This window comes from Topomyia yanbarensis, chromosome 3 (genome assembly GCF_030247195.1).
Source record: "Topomyia yanbarensis strain Yona2022 chromosome 3, ASM3024719v1, whole genome shotgun sequence".
NCBI lineage: Eukaryota > Metazoa > Arthropoda > Insecta > Diptera > Culicidae > Topomyia > Topomyia yanbarensis.
This window is the reverse complement of record NC_080672.1, coordinates 305,068,327-305,090,296: the sequence shown is the minus strand read 5'-3', so window position 1 is coordinate 305,090,296 and position 21,970 is coordinate 305,068,327. Positions and strand designations below refer to the sequence as shown.

The 21,970-nt window shown below is 38.3% G+C and overlaps 2 protein-coding genes across 9 annotated transcripts in view; one reads left to right on the top strand and one right to left on the bottom strand.

Annotated features, from left to right (window-relative positions):
* The window catches only part of LOC131694309 (ADP-ribose glycohydrolase OARD1-like), a 60,087-nt gene that overhangs the window by 18,688 nt on the left and 19,429 nt on the right, over positions 1-21,970 (bottom strand). The window contains exon 1 of one of the 4 annotated variants that reach the window (XM_058982942.1): positions 3,068-3,179. The exons of the other annotated variants lie outside the window; for them this stretch is intronic. Coding sequence (XP_058838925.1) covers positions 3,068-3,070 — 3 coding nt within the window. The 5' untranslated portion in view covers positions 3,071-3,179. Of the gene's footprint in view, positions 1-3,067; positions 3,180-21,970 lie in introns of those variants that run through there. 4 annotated transcript variants of the gene reach the window in all.
* Positions 1-21,970, top strand: part of LOC131694306 (uncharacterized oxidoreductase YjmC) — a 36,991-nt gene that overhangs the window by 4,792 nt on the left and 10,229 nt on the right. For 4 of the 5 annotated variants that reach the window (XM_058982931.1, XM_058982930.1, XM_058982933.1 and 1 more), the window contains one exon: positions 3,587-3,943. In XM_058982931.1, coding sequence (XP_058838914.1) covers positions 3,667-3,943 — 277 coding nt within the window. In that variant the 5' untranslated portion in view covers positions 3,587-3,666. Of the gene's footprint in view, positions 1-3,586; positions 3,944-21,970 lie in introns of those variants that run through there. The other variant, XM_058982934.1, reaches the window with a different exon arrangement.

Here is a 21,970-nt window from a genome sequence, read left to right as displayed (position 1 = left end):
AGTACAAGAATACACTCCCATACAAGTTTTGAACGACAAGGAGCCCTTAATGCGTTGAGCGCAGCCTGACTATCTGAGAAAATGCAGATATTTGCAAACCGGTATTTTCTCTTCAGACATACTTAAGTGCATTTTAGAATGACATTTCTGCTTGAAATACTGTCGGCCAGTATCCCATCTGTAAAGAAAATTACTGAGCCTGGGTGGAGACTAGGGCCACTTTGTTCCCAGGTTGACCGTTCAGGCTCCATAATTTTGTAAGTAGTTTCAAAGTTCTGCATCGCATGCAGCCAGTCTTCATTTGCAATGACGAGGTTATTTATAGGAAAATCTTTCAGAACCGCAAGATGTCCTGTTAAATTTCCAGATAATATTTGTATTGAAGATTTATTTTCAATGCACTTTTTTCCGCCTCAAGTTGTATTACCTGATGTAGCGGAAGGAGATGCAACATTGCATCTAATGCGTTTGTTGGAGTACTTCGCATGGCACCGGTTATCGCTCCACAAGCAAGCCTTTGAAGTTTACCTAGCTTTTTTGAGTTGATGTCTCTTTTCTGTTAGGCCACCAAACTAACGAGGCGTAGGTTATTCTTGGTTTGACTATTGTAGTGGTATGAGACCCCATTTTTTACCAATTGTACTACTGCACATCCAAAGAGCACTAGTTGCCTTGCTTATAACCTGCTCAATGTCCGCATTCCAGTTTAGTTTTTTTTATCGGGTATCAATCCCAGATACTTTACCTCAGAGGACATTTCAATTACTATTCCGTTGAGCAAAAGTGTTGATATGGAATATTTCCTTTTTCGAGTAAATGGTATTATGATTGTTTTGGAGGGATTTGTATTCAGACCCGTCTTTTTACACCACTTCGAAGTGAAGTTCAGAGCAGATTGCATTCTATTTGAGATAACATAATCAAATTTTCCCCTCACAAGGATTACATCATCTGCAAATCCAATCACTTCGTATCACCATTTCAGTTAATGAATTCAATAGCTCTTCTACAACTAATGACCACAATAAGGGTGATAGAACTTCGCCTTGAGGACATCCCTTATTTGATTTCGTAGTTAGTGACGTGTTTCCAATTCTTAACCGGTTGAAACAACCACTACTGATACTACACGGCTTATCTAGGCTGTTCGAAGAAGGAAGCAGACATTGAAGGACAGCTTCCATAGATGGCCGAACAGCCGGAACATTAATTAGGGATCAGTAACCTGAAATTTTGAATTTGTTTTTGAATTCAAAATTGTTTTTTTAGTCACATAATCCCGAGAAACAGATTTTTGTAATGAATTCGTAATTCGAAAAAGTAAAGTGAGACAAGGTCACGCTATTTTTTTTCCATGTAACAAATTGTCACAAATATTTTAATCCCCCCCTCCCCTGCCGTAGTACGTAACCAACTCTTCAAAAAGAATTTTTTTTTTCTTCAGTAAAAACATGTTTTTTTGTTGGAGACGAACCACTGCGACCAGTATTTAGATCTATTGTGGTATGCCCCTTCCATAATCTAAGTGTACTATCTACTATGACTATCACTATTGATGAGTGATTGTCGTTATTGAGACATGTTACGTAACATCCTAGGTTACTCCGCCTCCGCCATGTGTCACAACATGTGAGGAATTCCACGAAGATCCGTCCAAAATATATCTAATACATTATACTATATAGTTTAATCATCAGATCCTATGGTAGAATAATATTTTGTTGTTGTTTTCGTGTAGCTTTAAATGGTTTACAATATCGCCTTGATGTCAAAAGAAAAATTACAGGAAATTTTATGGGCATTTTGGAAAACCTATTGTCATTGATGGATAAACGCGAATAACTTATTAAAAGGTCGAAATGAAACAAAGTTATTGTGTTGTTAAAATATCTCTACAATTCAGAAAATTTTTGTTATGAGCATTTTGATTTAAAATGGCGTTTTGAATAATATTCAAAAAGAAAATTGTATTTTTGACTGCAAATAGTATGAATTATTAAAACATGTCAAAAGTTGTTGTTGGAAACCTTTTTTTACTGAAAGCTTCTCCATGATCCAAATACACTGACAAAGCTTCTTTTACGTCTTTAAAACGATAAACATTAGATTGTTGACATTTTATGATGGATCTCGACAACTATCGCATTTGTAACTGCCGCACTTCGTGCCCAAAATACAACAGGGTTCTCATGGAATCCCTCGTGTCACATTTTGTTGTACCCCTCCCCCGCAAAATTTAATGTAATTTATGAATGGTCCCATTATTTTTAGAGATTTCCCCTAAAAAATTGATAGCTGCCTATTTGTAGGTATTTTTTTTAATTTTGAAGAAAACGAACTCAGAAGGTGATTATGGTGACAATGATAGGATTTCTGACACAGTAGATGATCGAAAAATCGCACAGTTGACGCTTTCGTTTGCCGATTCAGTGGTGGAATGTTTCAGCAACAAACCAGACCGTTTGATGCATGCAAGGAGTCTGCATAAATTTCCGGTACGTGATTTCAACGGATTCGTACCTAAAATATTCATAGCTGTCAATGCTCCTCCTATTAGTTGTGGAAACCTGATAGCGTCAAGCGAAGAAATTGAAAAAGATAATGCGACTAACTTAAACGAAATTCCACACACCGATTTCTGCGTAATTAAGACGGCTGAATGCAAATCTATTCAAATCGCTCCCCTCATTCGGGTTGCATTTATGAAGAACGACGTATTATTACTCCCTTTCCGACCAGGCTGCACGTATTCCAAAAAATGAGACACACGTGTCGCCAGATCTCCGTTGCATGCATGTTTATCATGCAGTAAAAAAAACAACGCGCAATTTTAAATCGTTTCCAAAATAAGGGCATTCACAAAATATTTTCGCGATGAAAGTAACGGCATACCTTTTAAGATTTCTGACACCAGATGCAAAGTCAAGTCACAGGAGTTTGGTTTGTTTTCATCACAAAATACCTAACCTCAACCGGTTTTTTACAGTGCAAAATATTTTGTTTTCAGCACGACATAATTCAGCGCCTTTATTTCTTGGCAGGAATAGAAAGGCTTATACTTTCTTACCATCACTTCATCGTGCCAATCCAGACGTTATAGAATCATTTGGGAATGTTACCAAATCGAACAACAGACTGGTATACTTTCACTTTGTGGCAACTGTCCACCTTCGAATCAACAATAATGTTAATGCTAGGTAATGTCAGCTCCTAATTGCACCGCCGAAAACTGATACGTCTCATTGTTTTCAATACACTTTGGGTAAAGGTATTAGTAGTTGTGGTAGCAACTATACTGTCGTTATTTGTTGATAGAATATCTAAGGTGTATGGAGTCAATCTCAAAATTCTAGTTTTCCTTATTAATCTAAAAAAAAGTGCTTACACATATTTTCGTCGCTCAAAACTGATTGTTAAAACGTTTGCGATAAGAAGAGTTTCGGTTGAATCTAGTTAACGTTGGGTTGGACCAAAAATATAGCAATTAAATTTAAGGTATGAAACACTGATTGCTCCAGGTCTACCACACAGACAAAAATATTTAGCACTTGACTTTTTTATATCATTCTTTTTCTCCACTGTGCAGCGTAAACACCAGCTCCGGACACAGTAGCTTAGCCCGAAGTGAACAGTATCAACGCAGGACAGTAATAAAATTAACCGAAAATGTTTTCAACGACAACGCAACACGTGTTCCTACCGGCGGCGACAGCATTTGCAGCTACCACTTGCGCAAGACAATGCGCGCCAAAGTCAACGACGACAGCGACGAGTATGCTTCAGCGTGTGTTAGTGCAGAGCCATTGTTGTATTGCAACGCTAGGGGCAGACGAACTTAGAGAACTCCCAAACTGTAGTCGCGGAACTGGTCGTCGGCCAGTCGCTTCTGATCATCGGTGGAAACAGGAATCGGGTTTCCCGAGAGCCGGAACAAATCAAAGAGGTGAGTGTTATGATTTGCAACAAGTTTCGTTAGTGGTGATTGTGATTGAGATAAGAATAAGACCACTTTTAAATAGTCATTAAAACAGTGAGTATATTGAATAAGCTGAACACAAAGTAATCAGATTGATAAACGGATGACCAAACTGTTATCAGTGTTAATTGGAAAGTCTTATAATGCTGCCATTAGAAAAAAAACAAGTAAATAAAGACAGCCTCTCATTGTCACTTAGGACTATTTCAGAAAGTGTGGTATAAGTATAGGCCTCCGGGCCGAGCAATACTTTTTAAACGTGAAATGTGAAGTGAAAAAAAACTGTTTGTGAATGGTATTCGAACGGAACAGAGTTATTTAAATTCTTATTTCTGATATCACTGGATAGGAGAGGGGGAGTGATCTTTCAAAAAAGCGTTAGCATTGGTAACCTTATAGCGTTTTCGTTTTTCTTGGTGCTACACCGGTGTAGTGCAACAAGAAGGGGGAAAACTGATTACACCCAAGTAGTTTGAATGAGTGTAGCACCGACTACACCGGTGTAGTGCACAGTCAAAAATAAAAACACCATTAGTTTCATAACAAATCAAGCGTACTCGTGTTTGATGGAGGAAGCGAGAATTCAAATCGAGCACCACTTTTTATCCTATTTGAGCCAGTGCGTTGAATAATTGTGATTTGCTATAACTGCTATTACTGATGTGTTCAAATGAGTAGGACGAAGGACGAGCTAAGATGGATTAGGCAACAGGTATTTTACACGTCATGCTAGTTTTCTAGCTTGTTTTTGGTCTATCTGTTTTTATTCATCCAGCATACTGAAATTTTCGATTTCAGCACTTGTAACGATTTTGAGTTAGGGTGGGTGCTCTTGTAGTTGAGGTGTACCAATAGTTGCAGTAGTGGGTTATGCGCCCAACTATGGTACCAACCATCACCAAATATTTTTTTATTGGTTAATCATACTAAAATCATGCGACAATAAAACTGTTTTTGGAAATTTGCACAAATATTAGCACATGCTTCGTAAAACCCGTTTCAAATATATTAGAATATAAAACTCGGATATAAACTTCAAGCATAAAAATCGGACTGGGACTTTGCTTTGTAAGAGTCGGATAAAAAAACCTTTAGTAAAAAAACGGAAAGTAATATATCCGATTCTTACAAAGTAGTTTTTGTTATCCGACTTTTAATCTTGAACATCAAGATATACGGATACTCATACGAGCGATTTAATTATTTTCAACCGATTTTTAAACTGGAGGTTCATCCTTGCCGAGTTTTTCGGGTCAGAACTTTTTAAGCAATGTTTATACTGAACGACTACTACCTTTATGATTGAAGTTTATTTCCGATTTTTATATTCCAATATGTTCGAAACGGGTTTTGCGAAGCATGTTACATCCTTGCGATTTTTATTTTCGGTCGCTCAATTGAAAAAAAAAATATTTTGTTTAAATCTTGAGCTCCCTTGCACCTATAACACTAGTTTACAAAAAAAATAAAATATGAACCTCAACAAGTGACCTCCATTCTATGTAAAATTGTATCCAAAAATGAAGTCCAAAAAATTTACAGTAGATCAGTTATCGAGTTATAGTGAAAAGGTGGAATTCACCTTTAAAGAAAAAAGTACGTTTAGTAAAATCCTTCGGATATAGCGTATCAATATGAAAAATACTTATGTTAAATTAAAGGTCCATGCATGTACTTTCGGTCGTCTGAACATTTTGTTTTGATACAACTAATGGTTCTCACGATATTTATGAGCCCAATTTTTTCTAGCGCTTATTTTATAAAGTGTTAGGGATTCTCTGTTAGAACTGTGTTGAACAAACAAAGAAAATTTGATCTGGAGTATTATACGACCTCGTTTATCCAAACGATTCCAGTCTTCTGATAATAATAATTTCAGGCGCAGTGAAGGGATAAATCATCAAATGATTAGTATGCAATACCGCGTGTAAATTAACATGCGTCATACAGAAAATAACTCTCTTCTAATACAAAATTCTTTGTAAACTAAATCCTCACGAGTCATAAAGTTCATATCTCGAAACTCTATAAGTGCTCAGCTATGTTTTGTACAATGTTAATACAAACTTTACGAATCCCTAGGTATATGTGATAATACATACCAATACATACGACAAGTATTGTAAAACTAATAATTTATTTTCCTTATTAGAACATCTATTTGAGTTCGTATTTTGAAATTATGTAGGATAACGAACATGACTTATTTTACGTTTAAACCCTCAAAATCTCAACTTCAAAATGATTTGAATAATGTAGAATATTTTGCAATTATGCTTAGATGACTTACGCAATGTATTCTAGTATATTGAAGTTTTCTACGTAAGGAAAGTAAAATCGCAAGGTCATGGAAGCCTACACACTCAATTCGGCACGGTAATTTCCCAACAGCTGTGTAGTCAGCTAATTTAGAAACTGATATCTCAGTAAAGTGAGATTAGTTTGCTGATTTTCGGTAAGATATTTTCCGAGTCTCAGCACTCAAACGTCACTTTTAATGAGATCTCTGCAAAAAATAATGTTACTCAGCTGTTGAAATTTCGGCAAAAGATGCCAAAAAAGCTGAGATTCCGTAGAAAAAAATAAGTGTGTATGTGCATCCACTGTAATTTTTAGACGTTTCAATTAATTCACTAAATTGTTAGTAGAACAAAACGTGACGAAAAAGAGGGATAAGGAACCGTTTGTAAAACTAGTGAGAGCATTTAACATTTTGCGTTGTCATAAGTTTACGATGTGTATTTCAGGGCATAGTGGACAGTGCAGTTTACACCGAATTTTGAACATATACGATTCTGTATGTCACATGTAAATATTATGTGTATTATTTAATACCAATTTTATGTTGACTTACTTTACTCAGTCTGAAATTATTATCATCAGAAGACTTGAATCATTTGGATAAACTGGGCCGAATTATATTATGAAACAAACTCTCGAAAAAATTGGGACGGTTTAATAAGTTTACCCCGAGAAATTCAAAAATTTACGTTGCACAAAAAATTGTATAACTTTCACAATTTTCATCCAATTTAAACTGATAAGGGCTTATTTTCATTAGTTTTTAGCAGGCTTTAAGTTCCACTGAAAATATGATTTTTAGAATTGCTTTATCTTGCCCAAAATCTTGACCAAATATTTACAGTAGTTACGCTACACCAAAATGTTCAGGCGACTGAAAGTACATTCATTCACCTTTAATTTAACATAATTATATTTCGTATCGATGCCCTATAACCGGAGGTATATGGCTTTTACTAAACGTACTTTTTATTTTAAAGGCGAATTTCATTTTTTTAGTCTAACTAGAAAACAGTTCTACTGTAAATTTTTTGGACTTCATTTTCGGATTCAGCATACGATTTCACATTGAAAATAACACCAGCTTACTAAGTTCAGAAGTGCTACAAATTAGTGTAATTGATCTAATCTGTAATAGTTGCATGTCCCATAAGAAATCAATGGGATTTGTAACAATAGAAAGGGCGATCCATAAATGACGTAGCATTTTTGAGTGACACCCCCTCCCCCATCGTAGCATTTCGTCACAAACCTCTGAATACCCCCTGGTAATTACGTAGCTTGACGGTAATTCTCCCCCCCCCCTTGTCCTCGTAAAATTAAAAAAAAATAAAAACGATGTTAGTTATTCCCCTTTAAAACAGATACGTAGCATGACATGACCCCCTACTCCCCTGTCGTCACACATCATCACAAAATACAAAACTCCCCCCTCCCCCATATAATGCTACGTCATTTATGGATGATCCCAAACCGAAGTCAGCGATTGCACCACTACATGTGTTCCTATAGTGGTAAAAGCGGTTTTGAATACATAAATTTGTTAACCCATTATATCCTAGCGCAAGACGGATACAGGTGTGCACATTTTTTCTGTGTGTGAGTGTGGTTGTCATTTTTCTTTGATGAAGCCGAAAAAAACAAGAGGATATGAAGAAGAAAAGCACAAACAAATGACGTAGTGGGCCTTTCGGTTACCATAAGTTTTGTTTCGGTTCGGCCATAGTTCATTTAATCGGTTTTTTGGGGTAAAAAGTTTTCTAATCGGTAGATCGGAGACCGGCCTTTTCTCACTTTTCATTGTGCGCCAAAGAATCAGGATGCTCGTTCGGATGTTTATGTTTACTTCAAGGGCCCCGGCCGCCATGCTTAATTTTGCAAATATAAAACTAATGCACTCAAAAGTGTCAGATGTTCCCACCTTTTTTCAATCTTGATCCTTGCGTATGAAATTTCACTATCCATCGTTTAACGCGTATTTACTGTAGAATTTTAACATAAAACTGCTTTATTATTACACTAATGGGATCATTACACCTCATACTTCGTTGTGCAACAAGACAGCTGCCAAATTTTGTCATTTTATTTACATTTTTGAACCGTGTACAGTTGAGGCAAATGGCGGCTGAATAGTAAGCAATACATTTAATTGAATTTTATTGTTAGAATTAGTGCTAACAACTCCATTATGTGACAAAACGTTATCACAGGTGTAAAAGAAGTGTTGTCTATCAAAAATCCGAAGAAACATGTGAAACAACATAAAAGTTGTTGTTTTTATTTATGCGTGCGAATTTTTTTGCATGAAATATTTTCTTTCTTAAAACCATTTTTAATCAAATATTTGTGTAATTTTTCTATGCAAAAGTATCGACAAGCGATTCGATCACGAAGCGTTCTGTAGAACGTTTCTGGAAAAACACGATTTGCGGTGTTAACTGTGATATAAATACTATTTAACCGGTGTAAACTGCCATTTAAATACTATATATTTAACCGATATTTAAGCTTGTCGTTATTTTTTTTCGAGAGTGGTCCTACTGGAGCTGTAGAGCTACACTCAAAAAAAAGTAAACGTAATGCCTATTGATTTTACACATAGATTTTTGCAATTAACGGAGGCATATAGACACTATTTGCTGGCACATGAACCTAATGTGTGTATTTACAAGAAATATTAATCTTACATTCACATTTCATAACTATTAGGCACATAAGACCCCATTCTATAACAATATGCACATATAACTTATGTGTATGCATACATAGTTCATACAGTTGACACATAGAAGGTATGTGTGCGCGTGATAACAATAGCATTTCCTCTTCATATGAAGTTGAAGCGGTTTGAAGCAAATAGAATTAACGTTTGGATTTTTTTCAGTGTAGGTTCTCGGAAGGGCTCCCCGTCAGAATCACATACTACAATTTGCAGACGAGACAGACAATGGCGCCCACTAAAACACTGCTTTAAGCCAATTGTAGGGGGCCGTGATTCTGAATGTGCTATTCATTGTACGGTTCAGGTATGTGTGGGCGTAGGGACTCGCGATCGCGTGTATCAACGCGAAGGGCTCGAGCATTTGTACGTTAACGTGTTCGATCGCGTGTGCTAACGTGTATGTAACTTTGCATGCATAAATTCTATTTTATAACCGTGTGCCTTTCGCATATTCGCTTGTGTTCTTGGATAATCACGCGCGAACGGTGAATTTAATACTTTATTTTTGGTGTACGGCTCAGATGCTAAAAGAAAGTGAGATCTTCCATATCACTAGAGTTCCCGGTGATGTCGCCATGGAACGTGTTGTCTAGTGGATATGAGCTTTATTTTTTGATAGGTTCTACTGAATGTATGGACCTAAGTTATTAGGACAGAGAGTAATGGTTTCCAGACGTGACCGATTCATGAGCGCGCGAAAACGGACGTTTGTAGGTTCGCGTTTGAGGCAGCGTTTGAAACTTCGTCATTGATAAAACGTTCTCCTTATTACCGGGGTGTTGTTAAGTTTGCGCGATCATGTGACTTCGCGTGTGCAAAATTGGATTTTATAACCGTGTGGCCATTCCTATATACGCGTGCGTTCTTGGATGGTCACGCGGACCTTCATTCTGATAGTTAGTTTTCGGTGTCCAGTTCACATTCTGACAGGGAGTAAGTAACCCCATATCACCATAGTCCTCTGAAATGTTGCCATGTAACGTGGTGTCCAGTGGATATGAGCTTTCTTTTTTAATTGGTCCAATTGAAGGCGTGGACCTAGTCTGCTAGTATCAAGGATAGAAACATCCGGAAGTGACCGGATCATGAGCGTGCGACCGCGGGAGATTTTAGGTTCACGGTTAAGACCGCGTTTGAAAATTTATAGGAGCTGAGATATTCACTTTATCAACAGGATGTTATCATGTTTACTGTTGATAATACCGTAAGAAAACACGAAGTATTTCTGTAGGTTGGTTTGAGATAACTTTATTTGATTCTTGTTCGTCAAGTTATATAATGCTAACATAGTTCGATATCGATTGATATTTCATGCACTGTTTATCACAGTCCCTTATTGACTGCCATACCCTGTCATACCCTCTGCCTATAGTAAACAACACATCCATGCGCGGCGTCCATATGCAAAAGCTCAAGTTACCCACTTGAAGCTTTTGTCACATGACGTTCTGTCAGATGACATCTCAGAGCTTTTTATAGCACGTTCCGTATGACAGTTCTTACTGTCAACTGCCGTCCCGTGAATGGCAAATTGTTTATATACAAAGAATATTTCGTACGTATATCACTGCGAAATATTCTTTTTCAACACTTCCCCACAATTTGCACATTCAATACACCGAATAACTTTCTGTGTATATTTTTAGGTAACCCCTTAGTGAAGGCATCTGCAGATTGATCGACGCTTGGGATGAACTGTAGTTTTACTCTACCATTTTTGATGAGATCCCGGATGAAAAGGTATTTGATATCCAAGTGTTTCATCCGTTGATGTGAACTTGGCTCCTGTGCTATGTTGATACATGGGATGCTATCTTCCATTATGATGAATGGTGTTATGTTTACATCCAATTCATTGAGAAGTTGTGTTAACCACACTCCTTCTTTCGTAGCAGCGCAAAGTGCTATCAGTTCTGCTTCACTTGTTGATAAGCTTACAGTCGGTTGTCGTTTCGTTGACCACGAAATAAGATTACCGTATAGTAGAAATGCGTATCCTGAAACTGATTTCCTATCATCAGGATCATTTGCAAAATCTGCATCGGCAAATCCTACTAAAGCTGGATATTCGGTATTTGATGAATAAATTATTTTTGTATTGCTCGTTCCCCTCAAATATCGCAATATTCGTTTTAATCCTGACCAGTGCCAATCGGTGGCGCAGTTAGCATATTTGCTTAGGGTGTTTACCGCAGAGCAAATATCAGGTCTAGAAGTTAGTGAAAGATATTGTAGGCATCCCAGCAGTTCTCTGTATGGCTCTTCAGTGATTTTTGCCTCAGATTTTGACCATTTCGTGTTGATATCCAATGGTGTCCCCACTGGTTTACAATCAGCCATCCCAAATCTACTAAGAAGTTTCTCCACGTATATTGTTTGAGAAATTTCAATAGTCTGGCTTTCCAAATCACGATTTATCTCCATTCCCAGGAAGTGCTTAATCTCTAACATGTCTTTCATTTGGAATAACCTTCCAAGTTTCTTTTTAATCCACGTAATTGCTTCGATGTTTTTGGCAAGTAGTAAAATGTCGTCTACATATAGTATTACTATGATGCCTCTAGATTTTGACTTATAGATGCAGTTGTCATTTTTGAGAGGGACAAAACCTAATGTTTTCATTGCATCATCAAAATGTTTATTCCAAGATCTGCTTGCCTGTTTCAATCCATACAAACATTTGTGTAGACGAACAGTTTGTCTTTGCCCATTTACGTTTGGTGGAAGTTTCATGTATATTTCTTCTTCTAACTTCCCATGTAGAAATGCAGTTTTGACATCCATTTGATGTACTAACAATTTATGCTCGTTAGCAAGGGCTAGTGCTAACCGAACACTCTCTAGTTTGGCGACTGGTGCAAATGTTTCACAGTAATCGAATCCAGGACGCTGTGAACACCCTTTTGCCACTAATCGTGCTTTATATCTTCCATCTTCTTTCATTGAGAAAACCCATTTTGAGTTAATTGGTTTAACTCCTTTTGGCAAACAGTTAACCACTGTCCAAGTGCCATTTTGATGTAATGCATCAAACTCTTCTTGAATAGCATGCTTCCATTCTTGCCAATCAGAAACTTTCTTCAATTCCTCAATAGTTTGCGGAATCTCTTCGTTGAAAATCATTGCTGTTTTTGCTGTATAATCGGAATACCAACCCGGTATCTTTCTCTCCCTCTTGCTTCGACGCAATGATTGACCATCATCGACGTCCTCTCTTTCGTCTGTTGGATTTTCATTTGTACTTTCATAGTCAGTTTCGCCAACTGATTCTTCAAGTGAATCTAGATTATCTTGCTCTGTTTCGAGTGTGCATTCTTCATGCTGTTCTTCATCAGAAGGATGTATAGCAGCATCCTCGTCTTCGTTCTGTTCTCCTTGGTTTAAGCGTGTACATCTAATTAAATCTTGACCAGATGATTCTACGAAATCCATGTTTGTGTGGTCAATATCTTGATTGGCTCTGGTAGATTCATTGAATACTACATTTCTGCCAATTTCTATTGAACGCGTATCCTTGTTCCATAATCTAAAACCATTATTTGCGTACCCCACAAATATCAAAGGTTTTGTTTTGAAATCTAATTTCTGACGCCTCTCTTTAGGTATTTGTTTAAATGCTTTACACCCAAAAACTCTTAAATGATTCAAGTTTGGTCGCTTTTTGAACCATTTTTCATACGGAGTTTTGTCCTCTTCTATCCCACTTGTTGGAGATCTATTGATTAGATATGTTGCTACATATAATGCTTCTCCCCACATATCTTTCGCTAATCCACTTTCGTAAAGCAAAGCTCTGACCTTTTCCATTAAAGATCTGTTCATACGTTCACTTACACCATTTTGCTGCGGTGTGTATGGAACAGTGAACGTCATTCTAACACCATTTATTTTGCAATGAGCTTGAAATTCGTTACTTGTATATTCCCCTCCATTATCACACCTTAGCATTGAAATACGTCTTTCGAAGAATGCTGTCGCCATTGCTTCGAATTCTTTAAATTTCTCGAAAACCTCCGATTTCTGTTTCATGAGGTAAACCACGAGAAAGTGCGTATAATCATCTATAAAGGTTACAAAGTAACGATAGCCATCATAGGTTTCCTGCTCCATGCTTCCACAAACATCCGAATGTATGAGTTCCAGTGGTCGTTTTGATCTTGGCAGCTGCAATTGTTTAAATTTGGATGCAGCCTGCTTCCCCGCCATACAACCATCACATACATTTGTTTCACTTGCTACTACTTCTTTCCGAACAATGCTAAGTTTGTTCCATCTTCCGCCGACTTTTCTTCCCGAAATAGATCAAGGTGGAATAAACCATCAACGAAGATTCCTGAAGCAATTACTTCATCTTCAAATTCAAAGATAACCTCTTCATCCGTAAAAGTAACCCTTTTACCATTTTTGCTAACCCTTCTAACCGAAAGGAGATTTTCTTCAAGACCCGGAGTAAAAAGAACGTTGTACAATTTCAATTCTTTTATTGTATTGTTACCCACAACACTCTTTAATCGCATTTTTCCAAATTTTGTTGCCCGTAAATTCTGGCCCGCTTTCGCTGTCGAAATGGTGATTGGCTTCTCTAATTCTTGGACATCTTCCAGCAGCTTCTCGTCATTAACCATATGGTCGCTTGCTCCTGAGTCAATTACGAATCTGACTCTCCTACCACGATCCGCTTTGGTCATCATTGCAAAGCTCTTTTTAGGCTCCATCTTTTGCTGCTTCTTGAACTTATCTTTCTCCTTCGCGTTAAACTTTTTCATTAGTGGGCATTTATTTTTAAAATGCCCAGTTTCGTTGCAACCGAAGCATCGGGTTACCTCTCTCCTTGGCTTGTACTTTGAAGACAGCGCAACGTTTTTCGTTTCTGTCTGCTTCTCTTCCCCAGCTTCAGCATCAATAAACATTCGTTTGATCTCCATGATCGGCTTGGCACACAGTTCTTCATTCGTCAGTACCATCAGAGCGCCTTTGACGTGTCGGTACTTGTCTGGCATGGAGATCAGTAGAGCATGAACTTTTTCCGATGCTGTCATTTTTGAACCCATACGATCTAGCTCGCGAATAATCAGATCGTACTCATCAAAAATCATGGACAATTTGTCGTGATGTCTTTGTTTGATGGTATACAACCGGTCCCGCATATTAACCATAGCGGCTGTACCGCCCTTTTGGTACGTTCTGGCCAGAGTATCCATGGCTTCTTTCGCATAGTTGAGCCCAATGAGTTTATTCAAAACATCATTGTTGACCATCATGACAATCTCGTCCAATGCTTCGACGTCGTCATCAAGCCGTTTTCTGAGCTTAGCCTTCCTGGCTGTTTCTAGCTCTTCCGAGGCACCTACTACTGGTTCGTAGAAGTCCTCTTCTTCGGGCGTTCGTAGCAACGTGTGCTGGAGTTTCATCTTTATAAGATGATGTTCCATTCGCCATTTCCAGGCTGGGAACCGCAACTCCGAACCGTCGAATATCGATTCGCGGTTGACGCTACCGAAGTATGCCGTCGTCGGCACGGTGCGCTCGAGAGTTCCCCTCTCGTAGCCACCACCTCTTCTGTCCTCGAGAGTAACCCTCTCGGCAGATCCTCCAGCTTGCTGCTGGGTTGCCATCCTCTCGGCAGATCCTCCAGCTTGCTGCTGGGTCGCCATCCTCTGCTTGCTCCCGAAACGCTGGTGCTCGCTGGATGCCGTTTCTTCCCGAAACGCTGGTCCTCGCCGGATGTCGCTTCTGTCCGAAACGATGGTTCTCGCTGGCCGTTTCTACCCGAAACGCTGGTCCTCGCCGGATGCCGTTTCTGCCCGAAACGCTGGTCGTCGCTGGTCGTCGCTGGATGCCGCTGCTACCGGAACGATGGTTCTCGCCGGCCGTTTCTACCCGAAACGTGTATCTTCCAAAACAACTATTTTACAATAGTCCAGGTGGCTAGTTCCAGTTAACTACTGGGCCCATAACCTGTTGATAATACCGTAAGAAAACACGAAGTATTTCTGTAGGTTGGTTTGAGATAACTTTATTTGATTCTTGTTCGTCAAGTTATATAATGCTAACATAGTTCGATATCGATTGATATTTCATGCACTGTTTATCACAGTCCCTTATTGACTGCCATACCCTGTCATACCCTCTGCCTATAGTAAACAACACATCCATGCGCGGCGTCCATATGCAAAAGCTCAAGTTACCCACTTGAAGCTTTTGTCACATGACGTTCTGTCAGATGACATCTCAGAGCTTTTTATAGCACGTTCCGTATGACAGTTCTTACTGTCAACTGCCGTCCCGTGAATGGCAAATTGTTTATATACAAAGAATATTTCGTACGTATATCACTGCGAAATATTCTTTTTCAACATTTACGAGATCGCGAGTGTAGGTGCCGTGGATGGTCGCGAAGGGCTGAAGCATTTGTATATTAACGTGTTTGTCACGTGTATGTGACTTCGCGTGTATAATTTCGATTTTATAATGATGTAGCGTGTATTCTTGTTTAATCGCGCGCAAACCGTGCGATTATTCTTCGCGCGTTGTTTCTGTTTTGACGTAGGACTTACGTCTTTCTTTACTATACTGGGTGTCATTTCAATACTTTCAAAACGGAAGCGTTACGTACACTTTGAACCTTAATAACTTTCCTCCTACTAAACAAATTGCTATTCTTGTTTCATAAATCGAAAGGAAAACGTTCAACGCTTGCTACTAATACCTTATTTACTGTGCAAAACTTGTTTAAATAGTTCAAAAACTACTTTTAATGCGAATCAACATAAATGCTGAAACCTATAAATATGAGTGTCACAACTTTTCTCAAAGCCAGACGTGTGTAAGACACAGACCAGAACACACGTACGTGTGTCGCCCATAGAGAAGCTGCATTCAAACCACAGCTACTTCTCTATCGTTACCGACCAGGAACTGTCGTCGCCCTGTGTGAAATTCATCGCTTTCGGAAGTCGACTGAGCTACTAATCCACAAGCTGCTCTTCCAGCGTCTGGTCCATGAGATTGCGCAGGGTTTCAAAACCGATCGACGCTACCATAGCTCAGCCGTAATGGCCCTCCAAGAAGCCAGCGGGGCCTATCTGGTTGGTTTGTTCGAGAATGCTAATCTGTGCGCTAACCACACCAAGCTAGCCATCATATGCCGAAAGACATCCAACTGGCTCGCCCCATCCGGACCTAAATTCGGTGCATCCCCCAGAACAAAACAAGCGGTCCTTTTCAGTACCAACCAATCATATTTTAGTAAGAATTTTAGCAGAAATTTTCCCCCAAAAGTGTTCTCATGTGTATAAATGTGCATGTGTATTTTCTTGGAAAGCGAGGGGGTATTTTTTCCAGCAAACAACTTATCGACCTTGTATCGATCAACAGTAGAATGTGAAAAACTCGCATTGAAAAGTATTGAGGAAAAGCTTACGACTGATTTCAAATATTTAAGACGGGCTTGAAGTCGTCGTATGCATGCAATAAAGGCGATCACAGCACCAAATCGAAGAGTGAACTTTTGTTCTGCAGAGTGGTGGAGCATGGTTGTCATTCAATCAAAACATAGGGATTTTTGGGCCTCGTATTACAAATAGAAAAATAGAAAGGAAGGGAGCAGGATACATATAAGAGAAACTTTTCACATTCCAGCTATAAGGACTGTACGTTTATTTAGACTAGCGGAGAACATCAAAGTAATTCTATATATGACGAAAATAGTTGCCCTGATAAGGGAGGATTTTTCATAGTTTCGACCAGAAATGCAATTTTGGTTGCGAATACCTTCCATTCGCAAAACACAGTACATCGTCCACTAAAAGGGCGGGCCAACGTACGAACGAAACGCGATAAACATAAAAAGGATGGACTTTCGTTTCGCTACGGTCGAGTATAAAAGATAGGTACAGCCGATTTTTTCATCAGTTTCAGTTCGCACCTAGCAGCAGCAGCGTCACGTCGTCTTCGCCACTATGACACCGAAAGCTAGCGGTAAGGCAAGGCGCAGAAGAACATCGTGAAAGGAGGAGGCTTCATGAAAAGGATATCTTCGAGTGTATGGCGAACGAGGTCTCTCGTCTGGCGCAAAGTACAGACTAGACTGCCGTTCGTTTGAAGTTGCTGGATGAGCTGGCCAAACATGTCGTATCGGAAGGTACCAATACCCTTAACAAGTGTGCCAGCTCGGAATAAGTCGTCGCCGAATGATACCCACACACCACCACCGGCCCTTTTCAGGGCCACCAAAATAAATCCTGGTAAAGAATTGAATTGAAAGATATATATGCTGTTTGTTTGCTTCATTAGAGCTAAAAAGATAGGTGACTAATATCTATGACAACCGGGGTTCCGCGACTCCACTTCGGAGTTATTTCAGATTTTTTACCAGTTGTATAACTGAACATTTAATTGAAAGTTGTATTTTTGATTCCCATGGAAGAACTGAAATATTTCTCATGTGAGCATGTGCTTCCCTAACACAGCCGTCAATGCGGAGTCAATCGTTCTGCATATGTTTGCCAAGCAGAGCAGCCTGCGTACTTTTGCTGGTTGGATCAGAAGAGTAGACTTCTGTGTTGCTTTTGCAACTGAGTAGGCGAACTGAGGGCAAGCACGACACCCTGGGTAAGCTCGACACCCCACGACTTTTTCCAGATATCAAATTTTAAATCATACAATAATGACAGGATATTATTAGTAGAGGACGGTGGGGAGTTGTGAACATAGTTTTGTTTTCGGAGCATAACTACCATAAATATTGGTCGATTTTTAATTTTAGACCTGGTATTTGTTACGGACACCTTAATACATCCGCAGGCGGAAGCAATTCAAAAAAATCATTGTCTTGTTTGAGATATGACAAAATGCGGGGAATCGGCATTTTTAGTTTGGTGGGGAGTTGTGAACCATCGCAAAAAGTAGAAGAGATGAAATATTTTTGTGATTTACTTTTATTAGGGCTTCTATAGATAAATTTTAAGATATTTCTAAACTTAAGATGAGATGGAAAAATGATCTGATTCCCAATGAGTCGGCGACAACATGATTCGCGCCAAGCCACTTGAATTCGCGGTTGTGGCACGGGGAAATTAAAATTGTGGCAGAATCTTGTTCTTCTCATAATATTGAACATTTTTATATCATAATATGTATGATTCATCCCTGATTTTCGAATTACGATACTGTTCTTTGAAAAAAAATCTATTATCCACTGAAATGTATGAATTATTACGAATTATGATACTGTTCTACTTAAAAAAATACTATAACCCACTGAAATGTACAGTTCACAACTCCCCACTAAGGGTGGTTCAAAACTCCCCACTTTACATATCTTCGAAAAAAACGTATCTCCATTGACACACTAAAGGTTCTTCCAATTTTTTTTTGCTGATGAAAGCCAAGGAATGTTTTGCACTAATTTACTTTGAAATCAGTTACATAACGGGACTCCACATACCACAAATAAAACCGAGTAAAAAACTTTTTTGTTGGTATATTTAGTCGCTAGTTACCTAAACAAGAGTTAATGCAACATTTGCTAATGAGCAAGTGACGTCATGACAGTAGAAACATTTAACAGTAGTTACCACATTTTTATCATTTATAGCTTAGCGGGAATTGGCGGAGTTCACAACTCCCCATGGTTCACACACGTTCTATTCTACTCTCCATATCGTTATTTGTGTGTATTGAAGTTAAGTTTGAGTATTTCAATACTGTAAATTGAGCATTTAACAAAAATGTGCGCCGTTGGGGTAAGACCGACAGTTTTTGGGTGGGGTAAGACCGACACGGTGTTTAGATGATTGGGTACGTTTTTGATTCGATACAAACGACTCAGTATATTTCTTGTGTTCAATTATACTATAATTACGTGATTTTAATAATTGAAATACACGGAAACTATGCTTTTTTGCATTTATTTGTCTCGAGCCGACGAAAAATTAAGAATTAAATTGAACGTGATTCATAGTTATATTACAAAACGAAACGAAAAGTATAATCGAATATGAGATTTTGAAATGATATTCATGAAAAATTTTCATTGACCGTCGGATTGTTGATCAACAGTGTTCCGAAAAATCACAACACGAACTGGATAGTTTACTACGAAGCGTGCGTCACTTCTAAGTGAATGAGTCCTAGTAACAGCGTATACGATCTGCTTGCAGAACAGCTCTTCCTCGTTAGAATCGTTATACAAGTGGCAATAAAGCTCGAAAGAATTACTTGAGAAAACCCGTACCATAATATAAACCATGCGTTAAACATTATTTATATACACCACGCATTCCATTGCTCTTCCTCTTGCTACGCGATGAAACTACAGAAAGCATTCGTTTGCATCACACATACTCATATACACATAATTGAACTTTATCAATACATTTTTCATGGAAAAATTTGGACAAAAAGAAAATTCAAAAGGGGCCTTCTTGCCCCTTTGGGGTGTCGGTCTTACCCGCAGCGTTTTTAAAATGTCAATTTTCTCCATTTTTGGCAACCAATAATTTTTAATAAATTCAATTTTTTGAAATGCTGAAAAATATATATTTTGTTAAGAACCACCTAAACAAGGATTATGCACAGAATATACAATTGTAGGAGCTTTGTGGAATTTTAGAAAAATTATTGCGCCTAAGATGTCGGACTTACCCCGCGTTCCCCTATACCGTAGTTCAGCTTTTTGTTGGTGGCTGCGTTCCCAAATACGCACCCCCACTTGACAAGCCGCCCGTCCAGTGTCAATTTTGATAAATTTTCAGTCGTGTCAAATGTGACAAACTGTCCCTTCAGTTTCAATTTTTGCAACGCGGTAGGCGTTCATTTTTTTCTCAACTCAAACGTTAAACGTCAAATTAAAATTTTGTATGCAATTAAAAACGATTTCGATTCGGGTCGATATTTAAGTTAAAAGTTAAAAATTTGAGGGAAACGAGAAATAAGGAAAATTTCGCTCAAATCGGAGAATCGAACTTAAGATGTAAATTTAGCCATTTAAAAGAGATTCAATCAGAATTTTAATAATATGATACGTCAACGAATAGTCCTACGTCAACCCGCGGTTATGTCCCGGACATTACCCACCCCTAGTTTTTTTGTTTTTTGATGCATTTTACGCCCATGTATCGTAATAAGATAATACATTTTGAATCACACATTCGAATAGAAGGAGGTGAAGCAGAACTCGTCTATAGCTTCAAAAACTGCTTAATTTTTAGTGTATGGTACAGGTGGAAGAAGAAAGTCCGTTTCCCATATCACTAGAGTTCCAGGTCATGTCACCATGGAACGTGTTGTTTAGTGAATATGAGCGTCACTGTTTTTTATTGGTCCAGACTGCTAGGACCGAGGTAAAACTTCCGGACGTGACCGTTTCATGATCGCGCGAGTGGTGGGTTAATGTTTGAGACCGCGTTTGGAAGTTTAAAAATGCTACATTTACTTAACTACCAGGGTTTTTTTCATGTAGGTGAAATCGCGGGCGTAAGTATGTGTGGATTATTGCAATTGCATGGTCGCGTTTGCGGTCAGGTTTGTGTTATCGCGAAAGCCACGAGCGTTTGTATCTATAGGAGTATAGAGAGCGTATAGTGGAGATATACCAACAAAAGGAATCATAATATGCCGAATAAAGAAAAAAGATGCAAAGAACTTGATTAGAAGTGTATAAATTGACCGATACTATTTTGGTATACATCAATAATGGAAAAGAAAACTAATAGATGCACAAAAGAAAAAGACTAATGAAGTAGAATAGAAAAACACATGAGGGCAGAAGTTTATAGTCACAAGTGTTTAACTAACGTTCATTCCTATCCCAAAATTGACCTGCATGGGCGTGGCCATCTACGTTATTGATCATACTATAATCTTAATCTCTTTAGGTTGCACGTTGAGTACGATGTACTACTCCCAAATATCATACAATTGGTTCAATATGCAATTTCAACAGGCTTTGATCAATCACGGGAAACTCACGGGCGGTCAACTAGGCTAAGCTAGGCCTAAATATTCCAATTCTTCAATCATTATGGTATGGACAAACGATAACCATTATAGTTACTAGGTTAATATGTGATACGTAATGTAACTGTAATGGTTTGGTTTTTATTTATTCGGGAAAGCCGCCCTAATTGCTGTTTTTAATCTGCTGAGTTCAGCATAATTAGTATAAAGTATATGGCACAATATACGGAGAACTTAGCAACGAAAATCATTCCTAATCCACTGAATGAGACAAATGTGTTCGAGGCCATAAATAGGCGTTCAAATTTTTTGCTCTTATGTATACGTGAAAAAGTAGGAATCAAAAAAATATATCTAAAACTCAACGTCCAACAATAAAATAACTTCTTCCTACTGATTTCACGTGACATAAATAAATCTGCCCATCAAGAACTCCACATTATAGTGTGTTGTCTTCGACCACAACACATCGAGATTTTATTATGACAACGCAACGGTTGACTAACGTGATCGAGTGCTGCAAAGTGACGCAGGTGATTATTTTTATATTTTTGTCTTCAGTTCCTAATTATCGCAGAATCAGCCTGGCAATGAAATCGAGAGCAGTAGGCAAGCAAGTGTCACCTTCAGGATGGTAACGGCTTGTGCGATTATTCTTCGCGCGTTGTTCCTGTTTTTTTTTTTGCTGCATTTTACGCCCATGTGTTGTGATAAGATAATACATTTTGAATCACACATTTCGAATAGAAGAAACTGAAGCCGAATTCGTCTATAGCTTCTAAAACTATTCAACCCAGTGCCATAATGAATGGCTAATATATTTTCTGACATTTTTTGGTTACAATTAATCCCATCATCTTACAATAAGAAAGGATCATTTTCAAATAGCTTTTAGTCTTCTGTGTATAAACACAGACGATGTATCCTATGAACAACACCTATGGCACAGTCTAAGGAATCATAATCCTTTCAATAAGTAGGTGAGTTATCAGCAAAAATATATGCGATCT